This window comes from Schistocerca americana, chromosome 6, assembly GCF_021461395.2.
Source record: "Schistocerca americana isolate TAMUIC-IGC-003095 chromosome 6, iqSchAmer2.1, whole genome shotgun sequence".
NCBI classification, from domain to species: Eukaryota; Metazoa; Arthropoda; class Insecta; order Orthoptera; family Acrididae; genus Schistocerca; species Schistocerca americana.
This window is the reverse complement of record NC_060124.1, coordinates 339618699-339641673: the sequence shown is the minus strand read 5'-3', so window position 1 is coordinate 339641673 and position 22975 is coordinate 339618699. Positions and strand designations below refer to the sequence as shown.

Here is a 22975-nt window from a genome sequence, read left to right as displayed (position 1 = left end):
GGAATGGGGAAAAGTAGAGGATAGAAAGGGTGAAAAGAGGAGCAGATAGGAACAGTTTGGGAGGGAGGGAGGGAGGGAGGCAGTCAGGGGAGGGAGGGAGAGAGAGAGAGAGAGAGAGAGAGAGAGAGAGAGAGAGAGAGAGAGAGAGAGAGAGTGAGTGACTTAGAAATCAATAAATTTCTGGAAGTCGCCACAGAATGTATGTAGCAAACAGGTTGCTCGGGGACATCATCATGTCTTACTACACGACATTCAGAGGAACAGACTGGTGGCACATGATTGATGACAATGTGCCTCCTACCGGCCTGGTGATTACACACCGCAATGTTTGTCGTATTTGAACGGAAGATGGCTAGCCGAGGTAGCTGAAATCAGCCATCAATGATTATAAACAAATTTTGCTATCTTGACTAATAAAGGATTATTTGTAAGAATCCGTAACTTTTGTACAGGGAGAACTTGGTGAAAGCCAGACTACAGCTTAGTGCGGTGCAGACGCGTGTGCGAGGTGGCTGTTGCACAGTGTGTGGGCAGAGAGCGGTGGGCTATCGGCCGGAAGCTGAGGTAACCGGGATGGAGCTGTACCTTGCCGAAGAGCACATCGACGACAGGAGAGAAGTCCGGCTCGTAGTGCCTGGAGGGCCCCTGAGCCGACCCCGGCGGAGGCGAAGGCGGCGAGAACGGCTGCGCCAGGTCTCCCTCCATGGCCGCTCGCTGCTCCTACCTGCGGCGGCCAACAGCGACACGTCACTAGCCCGTCGTCGCGCTTAGCGTCTGCCTGCTAACCACCAGCCACTCAACCCGCTGCTTACGTCACGGCTGTCTTATCACAGCGCCTCCCACAGCACCGTCACAATATCAGCATATGACTCGTTTCTTAGGTCACGTCTGCGACACCGAGGCCCACGAGAAAGACAGGCCGCGGCGCGTACGTCACAGCACTTCTGCCATTCTTACGAATGCCAGCAGCTGTCTCCGGAGGGAAGAAAGTAACTATTTCCGACCAGTTTCTTAATTCTTCACTGCGCGTTTAAATGCATGCAAGTTCTCGACAGGACACGACAAAGTTAAGGCCTTTAGTGGGTACCTTTTCAATACATATTGATTTCCCGTGGGCCCTGCATGGAACGGAGCGTTCGCGAACTGTGGCGGACAAGCCATTTTCGTTGCGGGGCCCGTATTTCTCGTGAGCCCCGTGTCTTATCGTAGTGCGTCCCACGGCACGGTCACAATGGCCTCATATGACTCGTTTATTAGGCTACGTCTGCCACACCGCGCTGCATCGGACACCACCGTTAATGAGGCCTCCACAACTTTCCGGCTACACTGTCTCTCCACTTTTCAAGTCACTTAGTTAATGCACGTGTCATAATTATTCTAGATCGTTGAGCGTATACTCTACTACCCAGAATAAACAAAACGTCGCCAAAAGGAGACATCAGAGACACAGAAAACTTGCTTAAAATAGTGCCAATTCAATAAAAAAAATACACGAATGGGGCAGTCACTCGTGCATCATACATAAACCACTATTCACTGTCTAGAAATACGGTGCACGCATCTTTTGTCACAATCTATTTCTTACGGTAGCTAAATAGTAATATTCCTGTGATACAGTAACGGCTGGTAGATAGTTGGCCACGCACAAAGAATCGAAATCGCATTAGACTCAAACATAAGACACAGCATTGTGCTGTTGTATTTGACTACGAACGACACTTGGTCAGTGCACCGAATACGTTGCAAGTGTCAGCTGTGGTCAGAACAGACTTCGGTCTACTCGTTAGTGCTTTATGCCGTAGCTACACGATTTTGAAGATAGGCAAATTGTTGGAGCTCGCATGGTAGGTGCTTCCGTAGCCATGGGAGCCAAAGTGTTTCGCGTTTCAAGAGGCAGCGTATCAAACACTGGCTCTGAGCACTATGGGACTTAACATCTGAGGTCATCAGTCCCCTAGAACTTAGAACTACTTAAACCTAACTAACCTAAGGACATCACACACATCCATGCCCGAGGCAGGAATCGAACCTGCGAGCGTAGCGGTCGCGCGGTTCCGGACAGAAGCGCCTAGAACCGCTTAGCCACCGCGGCCGGCTATCACAGATTCATAGCGCACGACGGGAAATAGGAAAAGCATCATCCGCTAAGTTACAACGCGGACGAAAATGTATGTTGTGTGATCGCGACAGACGATCACTGAAGAAGATTATGACGAAAAACAGACAGACAACAGCTGCAGAGGCACTGCAGAATTTAATGTCGCACTCGCGAAGCCTGTCGGCACCATAACAAAACGGAGGGAGCTCCGTAACCAGGGAACTGCAGGGCGAGCTGGAAGTCCAAAACCACTCGTCAGTGATGCAGATACCCTTAACAGGAAAACGTAGGTTCGAAACCATTAAAAAACCTGGACTATGGAACAATGGAAGAAAGACATTTGGTCAGATGAGTCTTGTTTCATACTACACTCCTGGAAATGGAAAAAAGAACACATTGACACCGGTGTGTCAGACCCACCATACTTGCTCCGGACACTGGGAGAGGGCTGTACAAGCAATAATCACACGCACGGCACAGCGGACACACCAGGAACCGCGGTGTTGGCCGTCGAATGGCGCTAGCTGCGCAGCATTTGTGCACCGCCGCCGTCAGTGTCAGCCAGTTTGCCGTGGCATACGGAGCTCCATCGCAGTCTTTAACACTGGTAGCATGCCGCGACAGCGTGGACGTGAACCGTATGTGCAGTTGACGGACTTTGAGCGAGGGCGTATGGTGGGCATGCGGGAGGCCGGGTGGACGTACAGCCGAATTGCTCAACACGTGGGGCGTGAGGTCTCCACAGTACACCGATGTTGTCGCCAGTGGTCGGCGGAAGGTGCACGTGCCCGTCGACCTGGGACCGGACTGCAGCGACGCACGGATGCACGCCAAGATCGTAGGATCCTACGCAGTGCCGTAGGGGACCGCACCGCCACTTCCCAGCAAATTAGGGACACTGTTGCTCCTGGGGTATCGGCGAGGACCATTCGCAACCGTCTCCATGAAGCTGGGCTACGGTCCCGCACACCGTTAGGCCGTCTTCCGCTCACGCCCCAACATCGTGCAGCCCGCCTCCAGTGGTGTCGCGACAGGCGTGAATGGAGGGACGAATGGAGACGTGTCGTCTTCAGCGATGAGAGTCGCTTCTGCCTTGGTGCCAATGATGGTCGTATGCGTGTTTGGCGCCGTGCAGGTGAGCGCCACAATCAGGACTGCATACGACCGAGGCACACAGGGCCAACACCCGGCATCATGGTGTGGGGAGCGATCTCCTACACTGGCCGTACACCACTGGTGATCGTCGAGGGGACACTGAATAGTGCACGGTACATCCAAACCGTCATCGAACCCATCGTTCTACCATTCCTAGACCGGCAAGGGAACTTGCTGTTCCAACAGGACAATGCACGTCCGCATGTATCCCGTGCCACCCAACGTGCTCTAGAAGGTGTAAGTCAACTACCCCGGCCAGCAAGATCTCCGGATTTGTCCCCCATTGAGCATGTTTGGGACTGGATGAAGCGTCGTCTCACGCGGTCTGCACGTCCAGCACGAACGCTGGTCCAACTGAGGCGCCAGGTGGAAATGGCATGGCAAGCCGTTCCACAGGACTACATCCAGCATCTCTACGATCGTCTCCATGGGAGAATAGCAGCCTGCATTGCTGCGAAAGGTGGATATACACTGTACTAGTGCCGACATTGTGCATGCTCTGTTGCCTGTGTTTATGTGCCTGTGGTTCTGTCAGTGTGATCATGTGATGTATCTGACCGCAGGAATGTGTCAATAAAGTTTCCCCTTCCTGGGACAATGAATTCACGGTGTTCTTATTTCAATTTCCAGGAGTGTATTTCCAACTTATGGGCGAGTTTACGTCCCAAGAGTGAAGCTGGCGGGGTTCGGTAATGATCTAGGCAACCATATCGTGGTCTTTCAGGAGCTGCGGCGACCTGAAGTCATGGAAGCGACAGAAAGGGGTCACCGCACATGAAGAAGTAGCCCAAGAAGAGAAGGTGGACACCCCGCCCTCCTATCAAGCAGGGGAAGCCGACCGCGCCACAGCAAAGACGACGACAGCGTGTTCCACGAAACGTTGCGGAAAGCCAGCGATGACGCCATTGCCGCCCTCAAATCCGCCATGGCGGAGGAGAGGGCGGCCCTGAGGGCGGAACTCGACGAGATGCGTCGCGAGGTGAGACAACTGAGGGTAGCCCTGTACCTCGCATCTCGCACCACACCTGAAGAGGCGCCGACCCCCACCAGTGTGGGGGTAGACGCGAAAACGCAGAAGACCGTCTCCCTGGCCGATGCGGCAACGCAGTCTGCTAGGGAGGTGGTCATGGAGTCGGGGACACCCGACGACAGCAAGAAGACGGCCCCCGTTCGAAAGAGCCGTCGCTTCTGCCTCTGCAGATACGCAGACGGCGGAAGAGACGCCCATGGACACCGAGGGAGAAGAAGACGAGCCGTTAGAGTGTCTGCCCCTCCCAACAAGAATTGTGTGAGGGAGGTACTCACTAAGATTGCAGACTCCCTTCGAGATGGCAGCAATCCCCACCATGGAAATCCGTACCCCTTCACGGAAACCGATATTCCTCCCCTCCCACACAAACCTTGTTCATTCCAGTGGGGGTGTGAACCCCTAAGTCAGAAGATCAAAGGGTGGGAACTCGTCCGGCGTGCGGATCTGGAGCTAATAAACTGCTACCCGATCTTCACCGACGCGGACTGCAGGTACATGACGGAACAATCTGCCCTGTACTACATCAAATAGAACTCGCCGCCAGTGTACCACTCCTGTCTGACAAAATAAAGTTCGGACAGCCAGGAAACAAGAAGAAGAAGAAGAAGAAGAAGAAGAAGAAGCCGCCAGAGACATCTATCTGGCCGTTAATTCTTTGTCCCAGATAACCTAGAGGCCCAACCAGAACCAGAGCAAAAACAACCCAACCAGTCAGGAATAGCGGAGGAACGGCTTCTCACAGCTTAAACTCCTACGACTTGGGCCAAGTACAAGGCCCGTCATTTTAGCGTCAGCGTCAGCTATCCTCTTCATTTTTTGATAGTTTTGGCAATTTGTTACTTGGAAACAAATTTTCAAGTGTGGTTAATGCTCTCACAGCAGCACAGATGAAGTAGCGTTTTACATCCAGACGGTGTTGTTATTGCGCCACAGACATAATATTTAAGAAATACAGCGGAGAATACGGACTGATAACACCTGCACATAAATGGAAAGTAATGGCGTTTCTGAGAAACAAAGCGATAAGATCCAGAATTGAGATAAACGATAAAATATTGGAGCAGGTATGCAACTTTATCTTGAATGTGAAACATCTCCAATAATAGAGTGTGGCATGGAAACAAAACTTTACAAATTTAGCAAGCAGAGTGATTGCTACTAACATTTAAAAACCTCCAATTTTAATTAATTTTTTAATTGGTGGTCATGTTTTTAAAAAGGCGAGGAATTGCCATTGGCTAATCTAACTGTGCAGTCTTTTCTATCGGTACACCAAATAACTGTTGTATTTAGTTAATGTCATCTTTTAAAGCGCAAGATGTTTCCGGTGAGTGAAGTAATGTTTGCAGCACCTATCCTTGGTGTTCGCCATATCTTTGCCTCAAAAGTGTTTCTGGTAATGTGCTTCTGTTATGTTCAGCACTTTCTAGGTGAGTTACTGATAGATTTTCTCTGTTTTAGAAACTTGTATTTCACTATTAAGATGCGCCCTGTTTGAGGGCGTGATTGGCTGAATGTTTAAAGCATGCCTTGTGGGAACGTAAAGTGGGCCGCCTCGGTCCCGGACGAGCGTGCCTGTTGGTAGAACGGTGTTCTTTATGCAGTGTCTGAGATTACTGAAATGAATTAACCCTCTTAAAAGAGTCCTTGTTTACCAACGTTAATTGATTTGGCGTTGATGCCGTTGCTTGTGATGTATAATGATGTTTGTGACTTTTTCTTGTGTGTGTGTGTGTGTGTGTGTGGTTTTTTTTTTTTTTTTGTTTTTGCAAAAGGGTTTTTAGGAACAAGTAATTTTAAGTTTGGGAATTTTCTTAAGAAATTCTTTTTTTAATCAGCTTTTCTTTTAATTCGGTCATTCCTTTAAAGTACATTCTCGGTACGACCTTTGTCTAAAATATTCTGCAATTTCAGCAAAAGATAAAACAGAATAAGTGATTGTTAGCCAGATTGCTACTGAACACTCATTTAATATACATCTATATATGCTGTTGTTGCGATCAATTGTGAAGTGTACTTAATGCTGCCGTGATAGTTGCTGTAACGTTTATATCCCCACTGAATTCGCCCAGAACAGCTTAATTAAGTTTTTCTTTATGTCCACGTGGCCCTCATTACAATTCTCCAAAGCCACTTTCCACAATTTTTTAATCGTTTTTTGTCTGCCTTCAACAATGTCTAGCTTCCACAGTCATACAGGAGCGTCCTACGTACGAACGGTTTCACATTTCGTTTTCAGCTCTATACTAAAAAACTTTTTCAAAAGCAGTCTTCAGTCTGAAAACACGTTTAGCTGTCTCAATTATTTTTCTTGTTTCCATACTGCAAGTCTTGGCTACTGAAATTAAGGTCCTTAAACAACATGATGTCATGTGTCACCACTCTTGTCTCGCTCACTAACAATTTAGTTTTGCTGTTAATTTTAAGTTCAAACTTTTCCATAACTGCTGAAAATGTAGAAAGTATACGTTTTTCACTATGGGCTATTAAGGAAATATCGTCTGCGAATCGTATGTAGTGAATGGAAGCCCACTCACTTTAAGAGCAAACGTTTTTATTTTCAAGATCGTAGTGGTTTTTTCAATGAAAATGTTAAATTAGGAGATAAAGAGACGGACAGGTCTTCAAGGAATGATGATTTCAGATGAGTTATCACAAAAATTGTTTTGAATTGTAGAATGAAACAGGCTGTATTACAAAACTGCTTAGTAATCTTTGTAATAATAAGAGGAAGCCGAGGAACTGATTATTATTATTATCATTCTACGGAACAAATGTTGTCCCACGCTAAACTAGACTCGACACTTCTTATCGGTGGGATTCTGTGAAGGAAAGATCCAGTGTTTATACACAGACTGATGTTTGACTAAGGGAAGCAGCTATCGCCTACGAGTCAGTTTGCATACTAGTTCAGAACGGTACCGGTACCGCAACGTCTAGACGCATGGAACAGCTAGGATGACAGATTCACGACGAAAGGGCGTCACTGTTGCAGTTTCGCTACCACGTACGCAGTGTTGGCAGTAATGTGTACTGAAGACGGAATGTTTGCAGTGAGAGGAGAAGAATTAGTGAAGGCTACATCTAGCGAGAATATTCGGCGCTTCTTATGAATGTTTTATTTACTTTTATTAAGTTGGGCACACGTTTCGTTGACACAATGTCACAACATGCGTTATAACATAGCTGTCAATTACTGAAACAAAAGAAAATAGAATAATAAAACATAGAACTACGAAAATGACATAAAAATAACAACAACAACAATGGAAATGAGCGGTTGGCGTCATTGGCCGGGAGGCCCCTCGCGGGGCAGGTCCGGCCGCCATATCGCAGGTCTTATTACATTCGGCGCCACATTGGGCGACCTGCACGCCGGATGGGGATGAAATGATGATGAACACAACACAACACCCAGTCCCTGAGCGGAGAAAATCTCCGACCCAGCCGGGAATCGAACCCGGGCCCAGAGGACGGCAATCCGTCACGCTGACCACTCAGCTACTGGGGCGGACAACAACAACAATGAAATTAGTACATTCAGCACTTCAAGCGCTTTCCTGTCCAGATTTTTTAGTACGTACTGTACATCTAACAACTATGCATATTTCATCCTTCTTAGCTCATTACTAGAGAAACAACTAAGATACTTCTCTCAGTATGTTACCAAAAGCGACTTTTCTATGAATCGTAATGACATATCGTCTGACGTAATTGGGATCGTAGAGTATTGAATTGTATTGAACTGGGGACCTAGAAACGACGGAAAGACTTCGTCCCCGTCGTAGCCCTCAGTGGTTCACAACCCCACAACAGGCCACAGCAGTCCACTCACCCCATCGCCGCCCCACACCGAACCCAAGGTTATTGTGCGGTTCGGCCCCCAGTGCCCCCTCCCTCCCCCAGGGAACATCTCACATCAGACGAGAGTGGCCACAAATGACTGCGTGCTAGAGTAATGGCGTTTTGTGTGTACGTGGAGGCAGTGTTTGCGCAACAATCACCGACGTAGTGTAATTGAGGCGGAATAAGGGGAACCAGTCCGCATTCGCGGAGGCAGATGGAAAACCGCCTTAAAAACCATCCACACACTGGTCGGCACACCAGTCCTCGACACTAATCCGCCGAGCGGATTCGTGCCAGGGATCGGCACGCCTTCCCACCCGGAAAGCAGTGCGTTAGACCGCGCGGCTAACCGGTATTACATGAATGATGCGTATTACTGATTGAACACCTCTTTGAAATTCACTATTACTATGTAAAAGACTTTTCATTCGATTAGCACCTATTGAGATATTCATAACGTGAAGTCTCATTAAAATTTTGGCGATCAGTAAAACAACCTGACATGTAACAAAGCAGGATTATAAATATTTACTAGTTGTTGCATTACATCGTCCTTGTGCTCTATAGACATCCGTGGTGCTATTTCAAACATTTCATTAATAAATACAAACACATTAAACATAGTTTTCCCCAAAATAACGAAAAACAAACTAGAAAAATAACAAGTCAAAACAGTGTGGAATGTGTTGAAGTTTATCCAAACCACACAATACATCAGAAACAAAACAAAAAATTAACACCAGGGACAGAATTGATATTAGAATGTAGTACACGTTTGAAACGACAGTTTGGTTCAAATGGCTCTAAGCACTATGGGGCTTAACATCTGAGGTCATCAGTCCCCTAGACTTAGAACTACGTTAACCTAACTAACCTAAGGACATCACACACATCCATCCCCGAGGCAGGATTCGAACCTGCGACCGTAGCAGCCGCGAGGTTAAGGACCGAAGCACCTAGAACCGCTCGGCCACAGCGGCCGGCGTCACTTTGGTATAGCATAACAAACGCCAATGCGTAACGTGGTTACATTGAGCAGCAACACAGTATATATGGCGACTTGTAATGCACGTAATTTTGGTGTCTACGAGCCGCATAGGGGGCGAATGGCATTCTTCTTGTACAGCTGCTACAAGCGCGGCTGGAGACTGGGGAGGATCGGAAATAGACACACGCTTCCGAGGGGAAACAAAAATGCTAAATGGATCTCTGATGATTTTAGCATATCCCCCATATAACAGTAATTGCAATGGATGTAAATAGCGACCTTCAGAGCCTACTTAATATGCTCTGTAAGGCTTTTCGTCAGATCGACCTAGCTGCTCAGTGTACTAAAATGTTTTGTCTTGAAGCCTTTCAACTGAGATGCAAGAATTGCCACCTTGCCATCTATTGCTTTATGCAGTTGCTTCGCGAATGACGACTTATTGTTCCTTGCGAATCTAAATTTTCTGTGGGCCTTCTTAACCAACACTGGAACTCGCCCATGCTGTTCCACGTATCTAAAGTCCAGGGCACATGTCAACGTGTACAATGCAAGCGTTCCATGTGCCGAGCGATGAGCAGTACACATGTCGCTACGAGAGGCGTTCAATAAGTAATGCAATACATTATTTTCGACCAATTTCGGTTGAAAAACGCAGAATTTTTTGTGGGACATGGAGATATACTCCAGTTTCAGCCCCTACAGCTTCATGAAGTTCCGAAAGGTGTCGGTGCTATAGGCAGACTTCAACACGGCGTCTGCAACGGAGGTGATTTCCAGCCACAGGGCTGTCACTGAGCTTCTTTCGGCGGAAAACCGGAGCTTCCCAGATATTCATATGCGCTTCGAGAACGTCTACGGTGACCTGGCAATGAGCAAATGCACGGTGAGACGTTGGGCGAGGATTCTATCATCATCGCAACAAGGTCGTGCAAACCTCTCCTATCTCCGTGTAACGACAAGCCGCAGACAGCTGTGACACTCTGAATGTTGGAACGTGTGGACAGTCTCATTCGAGATGATCGACACATCAGTCAGACATCTCGCTGCTCAACTGGACGTCTCTGTTGGTAGTGCTGACACACCCGTCCACCAGTTGGGGTACTCAAAATTGTGTGCCCGCTGTGGTCCTCGCTGCCTATAAAAAGCAATGAAAGGCAATCTGGGCGGAATTGTTTGCGCATTACGAGGCTGATCGTGACTATTTCTTGTCGAACATCGTGACAGGCGATGAAAGGCCGGCAGCTGTGACCGAGCGGTTCTAGGCGCTTCAGTCTGGAACCGCGCTGCTGCTACGGTCGCAGGTTCGAATCCTGCCTCGGGCATGGATGTGTGTGATGTCCTTAGCTTATTTAGGTTTAAGAAGTCGTTGCAGTCCGCGCCCCGCGCGTGGTCCAGGTACAGCGTCCGTTCTCCCGCCGTCTGGGCGCTGCGTCCTACGTGTTCTCGTTCAGGAGGGTCTGCCGGCACCGTTCTCGTTATTATTCCCTCCTCTGGGAAATATCCTTTTTCTTCTTAATCCGGGTGATCGCGGGTTCCCACGCCTTGCTAAGGATGTAACTGCTGTCACGATTGTGTGCTATGCAGACTAATACCAGGCTGTTCACCCGAGATTTATTTCGTCATAAAATACGCCTGAAGAAATTGAAGAATCACACCAGTTGGATCAGTACCTGAGCTTCTTGAACGTTTCTTTACAGCATTTGATATCCCAAGTTGGAAGCATAGAATATTACAGAAAATCAGACAAAACATGGCTTATCGTTGTACATTATGTAGCGAAGTTGGTGATCGTCACACTGGACATTTACGACAAAATAGTGAAGCCACTGCTTTGGTTTACGGTATTTGATTGCACTCTAGTGTTTTATCAATAAAAGTTGCTCAAATTAAAGTATTCTGACGTTTCATTTAGCCTACCGAGCGCACAGAACGTGTCTAGAGCTATAGAAACTTTACTTCATATTTCTGTCTATATGTTCTTTATATCAAAACGTTCCGAATTTCATCCTTTACAATCACCCAAATTTTTGAAGCGTCCTTCTGTTACACCCTGTGTGTAGCCTTTCATCGTAATTACGATCATAAATTCCAACAGCGAACTGCCTATTATAGTTGCAGTGGGTTTAGCGCAGTGCCTGGGTGGGCGAAACAGCTGCTCGTGAACTGGAATGTGTCGGATAGCGGCAGCCGGCGCAAACGATAAGGGCAGGTCGCCACGCTCGGCCCGCCGTATGGATCAGAGCGTGCACACAACACGCGCTCGGCGAGCCACAACGCGTGCGCCGCTCGCGGTAAAAACTATCCTGGCAGCTTCTGTTGGCAACGCAGACACCTTATATAGACCTTACAACGTACTCGAAGTAGGAACTAGCTTGTCACAGGCTAACGATTCGCCTTATCACGAGCGACCGATATGACGCGCTCTATGTACTGTTACGAAGAATGAAGAACTACATTACATGGGTTACGTGGAACATGACATTAAAATCTATATACTCTCTAACAACATAGAAACCTTAGCATGCGAACGCCATGCAGCCGATGCAGACAGACGGTGGAAAGGATCAGGATGAAGGCAGCCAAGAAACACACAGAACATTTCCCACACATCACATGGTTCGACTACGTTCCCGTTAGTATCCGAGGGAAAACAGACACTGTTAGTGACAATTCAACTTTTCAGTCCCTCAGTCGAAGATCCAGCACAGACTTACACCTCTGGCGAGCGCCACTTGCTTGTTGAGGGTGCCGTAGGCCCTGCCCGATGACATGATGATTCTGTGCTGCGGGACAATCACGCACAGTTAGATCATATGCAATTGAATGAGTAACTATAGCTCGATCAACAGAGAACGTGTCTGCAGAACTATAGCAAATGGCAATACAGTACTTCTTACATTTTATTGTCTAATCTTCAAACAACATATTGAGGACAAACTCATTATCAGACACTTTATGAGCAGCGCTTTGTTAACACCAGCGATATAATTTTGCAATTTTCCAACCATCATTTAAAAATTTTTACTGCACATGCACAGAGCGTGGTGGTATTAAAATTTTGGTTTCGCTAGACCTTCGAAGTGTCTGATAACGAGCACACGTCGTAACAGTTAGGTACACTTAATACACAAGATACTACATCATTAATAAATGGAGTTGCTATGACCACAGTAGTCCATTCTTTTATGCATCCGACGTGTTCACCATTTCTTGCAATCCAAATCGTAACTGACTCCGTAAGGACTCACAGACAGTCAGCTAACCACGAAAACACAGTCAGAATATGAAATTGGATGATGACTGACTTACAAACAGGACTGATTTCTTGCGATTAGTTAAATCATTAAACTCTGTTTCTCCATTTCACCGAGGAAGACTGTGTTTTTCAAAAAAATGCAACTTACAGCTTGGAATGGTACACTAAAAGGTTTATTTACATTTTGATTAAGTAAAAATATAACTCTTAAATGGTACTGCACATGGAACTGACATGTATAGCAAATACAGCAGCTCAGATATAGGACATCTCCAACTTACTTGTGTGAAAAGTTACGCTGCATTCATAAACAAACTAAGGGTATTGGTCTTTTTAGGAGCTCTCAGGCGCGGTTTGGTTTCTTTCTTATTTCTTCAATTGTGACAGGATTTTGATTGGATAAAATGGCGATGAATTCCAGACATGATATAGTGCTGTTGGGGGCGGGGACCTTGGTGACTTCAGGTGAGGAATTTGAATGGGCAATTATTGGAACAATGATAAATGAAAAAGGATGTGGGGAGCACATGGGAGAAGGAACACACAGTTAGCATACAGGAATCAGCTAGAACATAGTACAACAGAACCTTCTTTTGAGTTGGTATGATTGGGAGATTTCAGGAATTACTTCATGGTCTGGCAGAAGGAGTTACAACAGCCTCGGGAACAGATGCGGAGAGATTGAAAATAAAAGGAAAATCGGATGTTGTGATAATAGGCACGTCAAAGGGCTGGAGTTATCAAGTATGGTAGGGGGGGGGGGGGGGGGGGGTCAGTGGGGTGTTGTGATTCACGTTTTTGGGAGGAGGACGGACAAAATTGCCTAAGAAGTTGGGGTGACGTCAGAACTTTATGGAGTAGTATAGAAGAGACTGTAGGATGCGGTAAGTAAAGAGAGTGCACGTCGTTCTAGGATTTTGATTGGTTGCTTGAATTGGGGGAGGGGACCAAACGGCGAGGTCATCGATCCCATCGGATTTCGGAAGGATGGGGAAGGAAGTCGGCAGTGTACTTTCATGGAGCCATCCCAGCATTTGCCTGAAGTGTTTTTGGAAAATCACGGAAAACCTAAATCAGGATGGCAGGACGCGGATTCGGATTTTGAGGGAGTGTCGGAACTTGAGAGGAGTGAAGGTCCATGATACGCTTGCATAGATGTGACTACTGGCGGATGACGGTCTTTGTATTATGGATGTTGCTTGTGAGATGTAGCCAACGTGTTTGGCCTGTTGCTAATTTAAGTAGTTTCACTGCAGGATTACTTTGGAAGGTTACTACGTGGGGATTTCAAGTCAGTTTTGAAGTGAGTCTTAGGTCAAAGTCTATTAGGGTGTCAGTTACGTTACTAGGATAGTTGGCTCGTCGTCACTTGTTAGGTTTTCGTGTCGGTGACGGAATGCAAGGATGGTTTCCTCTCTAATTATTATCTGGGTTTTTACAGAGGTGATTTAGAGATAACGTTGGTTACAAAAGGATACTAATTGGAGGAATTTTAGGGTGTTGGTGGTGAAGTGAGAGGAAGATGGTGTCATTAGGATATTTTCTTGTTTTCAATCTGTAGTGTGCAGTTCATATGCGAAAAATTCATATTTACTGATCTTGTAGTTTTGACAAACATACGGAATGGTGCTTCGCCTTTCTGCAGGCCATCAGCGTAACAACTTCACATGACACACAAAGTAAAATGATTCACAGCATTTTTCTCAGTTTCTCATTTCGGCTCGTTCAATCTAGATTTCCCAATGTTTCATCGGTATGTATGATTATTAGTGTCAGAGCTGACATCTTCCGCAGCCGTTAACTTGTATACTTGGTCTGATGATATTAGTGCCGACAAAGACCGAATTGACGAACAGGAGTCTGTATGTATGTTTTGTTTATACAGTACACAGATGCGCACTGCCTCACAATTGAATAACCTCTTATACATCCAGAGAAACAAGAGCAAGAGACTTGATGAATACTTCAATATCCTTTTGTCAACTCATCAATGAGGTCCAGCATCTAGACTGGCAGATGCAATATTTCAGGTAAGGTCTCAGAGCACACAAACTTTTCTTACCGGGTATTTGAAAGGCGATGAGATCAGCCTATACCAGAAGCAATTCCGATCAAAGTTGCCTAAAACCAGAGTTATTTATCTCACTCTCTTTGTTCTTCACGATGAAAGCCAAAAACGAGTAGCATATGCCGTTTCGTCTGAGCTCGGTCGAAGAGAAACACCTGCAACATTTACCATGGTATTGCATCCTATACAGAAACGTGTACGCAAGGACGACTATGGTTTTTGTAAACATGCGGATAATGGAAAACCGATGAAAAAGTAATTTACAGGAATAAAAATTGAAGGTGAATAGGTAGTGTACACTTCACAGTCAAGGAAATCTTGAAAGCCCTACTGAACAGGATGGAGAGCATACGAAAAATGAGGAATAAGGATAAACAAAGCCAAGATGGTGATGAAGAGTGGTAGAAAGTGAGGTGCTTGATATTACAATTAGGAAAAACAAAGTAAAGTTGAAGAACTTCCCTAGCTAAGAAAAAAAATATCTAGTATGGCTGAAGCAGGAAAATATGGTTACACAAAGATAGATCGGAGAAAGAAGTTTCCGAAAGCGTGCATGTAAAGCGCAGTATTATGTGACGTGAATAGCTGTCCGAGAACCGGAGAAGTAAAAATTATAACGATTAGAAATGTGTTGCAACAGACAAATCTTGAAAAACTGATTGGGAGATGAAGAATGAAGGGAAGAGGTTCTGGAAAGAATACGCGAGAAAAGAAATTTATGATAAATACTAGAAGAGTCACGGCATCATGAATAGTGGAAGTAACTTCGGAGGTGAAAATTTTAGATATGAGCAAAGGTAACATAGGGAATGCAGATTGTCGAAAAAGCTCGGGAGTGGTAAGTACACAGAAAAAAAAGAAACAATATAAGACAAGAAGAGGAGGGTGGCACCAAAACAATCGACAGGCTGATAAATATAAAAAGTTTAGTTAGAAACGGAAAACGAAAGGTAAAGCAGACAGGGTGAGATGAAAAATTCTGCCACGTGGCGAAATTTCATGATCGTGTCAGTAACTGAAATGGTTCGCAGATCTTTGGCTGTAGTAACATGACACACATTTATTAACGTGATTACTGAAGTTCATGAAGATGTCGACAACCTTAACAGGGAGGAAGAAACGCACAAAAAATGAATAGTGCGTGTATCCTACTATTACGCCAAACCTCATATCGTAATATGAACTAAACGTAAACATAACAAACGCTATCTCTGAGAAGCGCCATTTGTGAACGGAATATGAAGGGTAAGGACGTTAACCTTTCAAAATGCTGGTCGATGACGTTAGCGAGACATTGGGCAACAAAACGCGACCGCGATGCATTAAGAAAAGCTCATTCCTATGAGTTACAACAGTCATACATAAATTTCAACAATTTCATCAATTCAGTTACATTGAGTTGGACATGTTTTACGAAGAGAGAACGATCATAATAATATATAAAGCGTGATAATATGAAGCACATAAAAGTGTTCAGTGAATACTACTAACAAATATTTGTTTCCTGTTTGGCATCAACGTCAGCGACATGTATCACACACAGAAAGAGGAAATAGCAGTTACTTGTATTTTTGTCCCGACTCGTGGGTTAATGCGGACCCGACACTGAACGGATAACCAAAAAACACCAATAATTAAAAATACTGCTTTCCCTTATTTCCTCTAAAGCAGTTACTGTTTGTATGCCTACCGCACAACGATAAAGTTCTATTGCATAATTGCTCTTCTCCATCTTACCTATAACTTACCAATTCTTTTCGATAGAACATCACTTCGGAAACAAGAAAGGTAAATATTCATTGTCACTGATCCACTTTAGAAGCCGTTGTATTCCTGAGATCTGTCGACGGTCCGAAAAGTACTATCAACAATGGGCAGGCAATTTTCAGCAGTATGCTTTAATTTCGTTACAACAAATCGCCGACCTATAGATCCTAGGGAAAGGACTCGACTATCATACAGATAGGAAATCACCCGTGCACATGTTCCTAGAGTAGAATCCTTCGTTTGCCTCAAGATAGGAAGACAGCGGAAAAAATTTTCAAGAGATGTCCAACTGTGGGATTGGAGTTCGCTCCATCTTCCGGCAGCAAACGACGGGCCGCATGGAAAATATTATATTCTAAACGAAAATAATCGTTCTCATTAAAGCACAATACTTCAGGCTTCGTTTTTTATTTTCTCAAAAACTGCCGAAATATGCTTGGATAATTCGCAGCCTTGTAAACGCGAGCTTCTTGTAGTTCTGATACAAAACATTAATGCGAACTTTCTCTGCCCCTTATTTCTCCGACTATCCTCATCCCATCACCACCACCACCACCACCACCACCACAAAAAATGAGTGTCCGCACAGTACATGTTATAGCACAGTACTAGAGTTTACATTACGAATGATTTTATGGATGAAGGAGTTGGACAAGGCAAAGTAATTTGAGTCAGGTAACTATGAGGTTCGCTCGATGTCAACAAGAGGATTTTCTTTTCCAGATCTATGAATAATGATATCGAGGTTGTTACCTGTATCAGTAGAGTGGTATTCATGTACATTTTTTATGTTTATTACGTATGTTCCGTGATTTTTTCTTCCATGAAAATATTCGCTGCAATTTTTCTTCCCAAGTTATGAGCTATCATGCTTTTATAGCTCTAATATTTACCTGTTGATAACGGCTTAAGAACTATTTCTGACGGCTTAAAAAGTAGGCCATGCCAAGTATAAGACTCACCCTGCGTGAAGCTGGAACTTTGACATAAACAACACCCAGACAACCCACACTTCCTCCGCTATAACTGTACAGCTGGACTAGAAGTTGTGCCTCCGATTCGACCGCGTGCGATCAGAAATACCGGGCGCCGTTCCGCAGCCTTGCCGCGGGCCAATCACAGCGCCGGCATTGGCTCCACTGCTTCCCACGCTGAGTTCTAGGAGGGGTGGGTGGGCGGACAGACGCCAGTGCGCATGCGCGCAGTAATCTGACAGATGACGTCACGACCACCGAGGCGCGCGCCGCGCCGGCTGCCGGATCTGACGAGATAAGGTCCGGCCTGCCCCCTCTGGCCAAGGACTCTTCCGTTACCCAACTCAGCGCCGGCGGAGTCGAGGAAACCGCGACCACGTGACCGCTACGGCGAACGAGTGTTGCCTTTTGATATCGGGCAGGCAGGGCGGCGAGTGTGTTGTTGGTGCAAGTAGCCACAAGTTCGTCATTACCGTACAGCGATCTTCTTCTTTGAAGTGTAATGCCTGAGGAGGGTGCACTGCTTTCGGGCTTCCTGATGCCAGATCCTCTTGCGTCGCGACGCCTGACCAGATGGTGTGAACGAGGCAGTGATGGAAATGGCTCATCGTCAGCAAAAGAACACACACACTCACAAGACATCTTGGTTATCGCAGTCTCCATTTTCACGTGACAGTCTTACTTCGGCCAATGCCTACGCGGAGAAAATCTAGTGATATCACGTTGGAAATGGCAGGCTGGTTCCTAGGGTTAGCTCCTGTTTTGCTGGTATCCAATTACATTTAGCTCCTTGCCGTCAGCGTTGAAGCTCTTTTCCACCTTTGGCTTCCACTTCAGATGGAGCTTTCCCTGCTGCAAAGATGTCGCGCAACAGGTTCATGGCCGTGAAGTGGGTGTCTGTCATCAGTGCTCACTTTCCCCTTTTCGGATTTCGCTGTTACTACCCGCCCTATATCGGGTGGAGCTACTCCGGCTAGAACGTGGATCTTCTCGACTGGGGTAAGCATATTCTCCTGCCGCGTAGCACCTAGCTAGAGCCGACATCCGAAGCACATGTAGGCTTGCTACCCAACTTGTCCCTCTTAGTTTTATTAAGATATTGCTTCGTGCTGCGATCTCCATTCTGACACTGTCACAATCTCTACAGTGATGTGAGTAGCCACACATATGAAAATTACGACTAATGTTTCTCGAGTGAGAACCGACTGATGGCATATTAGTGGAAGGCCCGCGAGTTCTTCGTTTGGCACACTGACTCTTCTGATATAAAACTGTGTCTCCGAAAACAAAGTTGGAAACCTGTGCGATCGTTCTACAGGGCAAAAAATACTTTGAAGGTGACTGACAGCTATCAGCAAAGTGTGATCATACCAGCATGTCCGGTTTCTAAACGCAGGGAATGCAGTGTGGACACAGATTCACCGCTATACCCGTGATGAGTAAAACTCTAGCTCTAGTCTTGGGTCGATGACATTGTTCAATAGCCTTGACTAACCGTACACGATCAAACGTTAAGATTCACGAAATATTTGATCGTTTGGGGGGGGAGGAGCGCTTTACTCGTGGCGTCATGGTGTGCGGAAGGCTGTTAGTGACTGACGGAACTCTGGCGGTACAGCAGTACGTTACGGGCATCCTATGTCCTCATGTCCAACGCCTCATATGATAGTATCGTGGTGTCGTTTTCCAACAGGAGAATGGTCGCCCACATATGGCACATGTTTCTGTTAACTGTCTGCTTGATGTCTTGTGACCAGCAAGATCCGCAGATCTGACCAGCTCGAACGCCAACTCCATCCCAGTGCCAAGATCTAGGATATCAAGGATCGGCAACAACAGTTGTGGTCCAGCCTGACTTTGGATAGGATAAAATGGCGTTATGGTACCCTTCCTCACCGAATCAGTGCAGGCAATCAGTACAACGTCATACTTTTAAGTGGTCTCATAAGTTCTTATGTAAGTTTGACTAGTTTTTGTGATTACTGAAATATCTTAATATGCCTTCTTAACCCGAGAACTTTCATTTCGTTTTTGCTCTCTTTCTAGATGCTTCACCTTTTTTTTTGAGAGGTGGTCTATTTCCAACTCTGACATACCGATGGTGTAGGGGACGAGTGCTTGACATGAGCCATATAAGCTCACGTCCTCTTTAATTAATTTTACCATTGTTGTCATCTGTTGTGTTTGTCAGAAGCGCATGAAACACTATCGACTGTTCAGCATGCTACTCTGATAATACGGATGCAAGCCCTCAGCGTGTCTTATTTGACGATGAACTAGAAATGGATCGAAATAAGTAATCCAGTAAAACAAGTGCCGTTTGAAGCACTACTTGATTCTTTATAGTTTTACATAATTATTTTCACAGATACAGGCATTTTGAAACACTAACACTTCTTGTGTCCGCAGCTAGTGGTCTCGCGGTAGCGTTCTCGCTTCCCGAGCACGGGGTCCCGGATTCGATTCCCCGCGTGTCGGTAGGGGCTGTTCAAGCTGGTGGAAGCTCTGTAATGGTGTGAGTCGTGTGCAGTTGGAGTGATGTGGGACCCCTGATACGTCTAGATACGACTCTGACAGGTGACACGTACGTAAGCATCCTGTCTGATCACCTGCATCCATTCATGTCCATTGTACATTCCGACGGACTTCAATTCCAGCAGGACAATGCGACACCTTAGACGTCCATAATTGCTACAGAGTGGCTCCAGGAATACTTTTTTGAGTTTAAACACTTCCGCTGGCCATCAAATTCCCCAGACATGAACATTATTGAGCATATCTGGGATACCTTGCAACGTGCTGCTCACAAGATATCTCCACCCCCTCGTACTCTTTCGGATTTATGGACAGCCCTGCAGGGTTCATGGTGTCACTTCCCTCCAACACTACTTCAGACATCAATTGAATCCATGACACGCAGTGTTGCGGCACTTCCGCATGCTCGCGGGGGTGTTACACGATATTACGCAGGTATACCAGTTTCTTTGGCTGTTCAGTGTAAAAGAAATCTAAATTTTCCGGTTCTTCCACGGACGATGTGGGCTATACGTTCCCACGTTTGCAATATTTTAATAAACTGTCGTAAGAGAACGAAGTAGAAAAGAATAAATTTTGGCATACTCGTGTCTTTTTTTTCAGTATGAGGTTGAAGTACTGCTGAACAAGTTATTTAGCGTTTCACTGTTCAACCGCAGGAACTTGATGTAATCATCAGGTTCTGAATGAAACATTTCCATTCAGAAGTTTGCAGTTGTATGTTTCTCATTTTAAACCATTCCCTGGACCAGCGTCTTGTTTTCTTCTTCTTTAAATACAGTGCCAGAGGCCATTTTTGAAATGTTTAACCTGAATTTGCAGCCGTTCCCACTAGTGCCAAAATACAGTACACACGAAAAGTGTCTGCCTCAAAAGTGAGGTTAAATTGATTAGCTTTCTTAGTAAGTGTACAGTTTTATTCGACACATCCGTCGCTAGATAAGACCGGAGTTGACAGACAAGTTTGATCTTCTAGGAGGGTCTTCATAAGTTTTAAAAAGTTCCATTGTCTGTTCGAAGCAAGGTGATTTAGTCTTCAAGTTCTGAGAGTAAAATTTCCTTTAGCATGTTTTCATGGGAAAATCTCTCATTTTAAGTCATTCCCTGGACTTGAGTCTTGGTTTCTTCTTCTTGTTCTTCTTTAAACATAGTGCCAAAGTAATTGCCACGACTGCTTTTTCTGCATTTGTCGCCTTTCTCACTACTCTCAGAATACACAAAGTGAGGCTAAACTGACAAACGTTGTTTGAACGTGTACAGGCTTGCTTGGCAAATCGGTGCCTATCTAACACATCTGATCGTCTTCGGGGACCTTAAAACCGGAGCGCCTCTCCAAAACAGTGGGAGAACGGGCCGATGACGGTCATCCGGGGTAGTGCAGAGCCGCGACTCGTCATTGAACGCAATGCGACGCCATTTCATCAACATCTACATTTATACTCCGCAAGCCACCCAACGGTGTGTCGCGGAGGGCACTTAACGTGCCACTGTCATTACCTCCCTTTACTGTTCCAGTCGCGTATGGTGGTGGTGGTGGTGGTGGTGGTTGTTGGGATGTTTAAGAGGGACTAAACAGCTAAGGTCATCAGCCGAAAATTTGCGGAGCAGGTAAAACCCCAAGGGGAAGGAGACTCCCTCCCAGGCACTGAAAGAACACAAAGGCGGCAACGAACACTACACACAAGAAGAGTACAGATGAACACCAGACAGAAAGAAACAGAAGAAAAGAAGATGGCCGGAGACTGGTTGACTGACCACGAGAACAAAAAAAAAAAGGAAAGAGTCAACCATCCGACTACACACCAAAATCTGCAACCAATTATGAGAGACTCGAGGACAAGAGACACAGAAAGGGAAAGGTGCAGGACCTCCCTAAATGGAACCATAAAAAGGACTGCCACGGATAAAATTTAAAACGTTGTCAGCCATGGAGGCATCGTCGCATAAAACCAAAGTGCCCGGGAGATTAAAAGACTGCCGGAGGGTGCGCAGTCGGGGACACTCCAATAAAATGTGGGCGACCGTCAGCCGGGACCCACACCGACACAGGGGGGGATCCTCCTGACGCAAAAGATGGCCGTGCGTCAGGTAGGTATGGCCGATGCGGGGCCGACACAGGACGACAGAGTTCCTGCGAGAAGCCCGCAGGGAGGACCGCCACACATCGGTCGACTCCTTAACAGCCCGCAGTTTATTCGGGGATGTCAGGCCACGCCACTCATCATTCCACATCCCAAGCACCTTACGGCGCAACACCAACTGCAGATCACGGGCCGGGAGGCCGATCTCCAAAGCTGGGGCGTCGATCGCCCCTTTGGCCAGCCTGTCGACACGTTCGTTCCCCGGGATGCCAACGTGACCTGGCGTCCAAACAAAGACCACCGAATGACCAGAGTGGGTAATGGCAGAAACAGACTCCTGAATAGATGATGCCAGAGGAGAAGAGGTATAGCAGCAGTCGATAGCCTGGAGGCTGCTCAGGGAGTCACTGCAGATGACGATGGACGTACCTGAGCAGGAACGCATATGCTCAAGAGCGCGCAATATGGCCACCAGCTCTGCAGTAAAAATACTGCAGCCAGCCGGCAAGGAGCGCTGTTCAACATGGGCAGCGTCAGCAAAAGTGTAGGCAGTACGACCATCAACCAGGGAACCATCGGTGTAGACAGTCTCACAGCCCGAAAATGAGGCGAGGAGAGCAAGAAAACGGCGACGGAGGGCCACAGGCGGAACCGAGTCCTTGGGTCCCCGTGCCAAGTCCAGACGGACGGACGGACGGCCGGGGCATACACCAGGGAGGCGTAGGTGCACGGACCCGGAAGGGAGGCAGAAGAGGGAATGACCCCAGTTCCAACAGCAGGGACTGGACGCGGACAGCAATGGAAAGCCCAGACCTAGGTCGCCGTTCGGGCAGATGGAGGACCATGGCAGGGAAAAGCAGGCGACGATTGGGATGACCCGGCGAGCAATGCACGTGGACAGCATAGTCGGCGAGCAGTCGATGGCGGCGAATCCGCAGCGGGGGAACCCCGGCCTCCACCAGTAGACTATCCACAGGGCTCGTACGGAAAGCGCCAGTTGCAAGCCGAACCCCACAGTGGTGTATGGGGTCCAACAACGTCAACACTGAGGGTGATGCAGACCCATAGGCCAGGTTCCCATAATCAAGCCTGGACTGCACAAGGGCTCTGTACAACCACAACAGCGTGCAGCGATCGGCACCCCAAGACGTGTGGCTCAGGCAGCGGAGGGCGTTGA

At 46.6% G+C, this 22975-nt stretch overlaps 1 protein-coding gene across 6 annotated transcripts in view; it reads right to left on the bottom strand.

Annotated features, from left to right (window-relative positions):
• Positions 1-22975, bottom strand: part of LOC124619379 (proton-coupled amino acid transporter-like protein pathetic) — a 234082-nt gene that overhangs the window by 126308 nt on the left and 84799 nt on the right. The window contains exons 1-2 of one of the 6 annotated variants that reach the window (XM_047145711.1): positions 17171-17336; positions 11832-11895 (exon numbers count right to left, since the gene is read on the bottom strand). The exons of 2 other annotated variants lie outside the window; for them this stretch is intronic. In XM_047145711.1, coding sequence (XP_047001667.1) covers positions 11832-11895; positions 17171-17196 — 90 coding nt within the window. In that variant the 5' untranslated portion in view covers positions 17197-17336. Of the gene's footprint in view, positions 1-585; positions 721-11831; positions 11901-17170; positions 17337-22975 lie in introns of those variants that run through there. 3 more of the 6 variants (XM_047145712.1, XM_047145713.1, XM_047145710.1) reach the window with 3 other exon arrangements.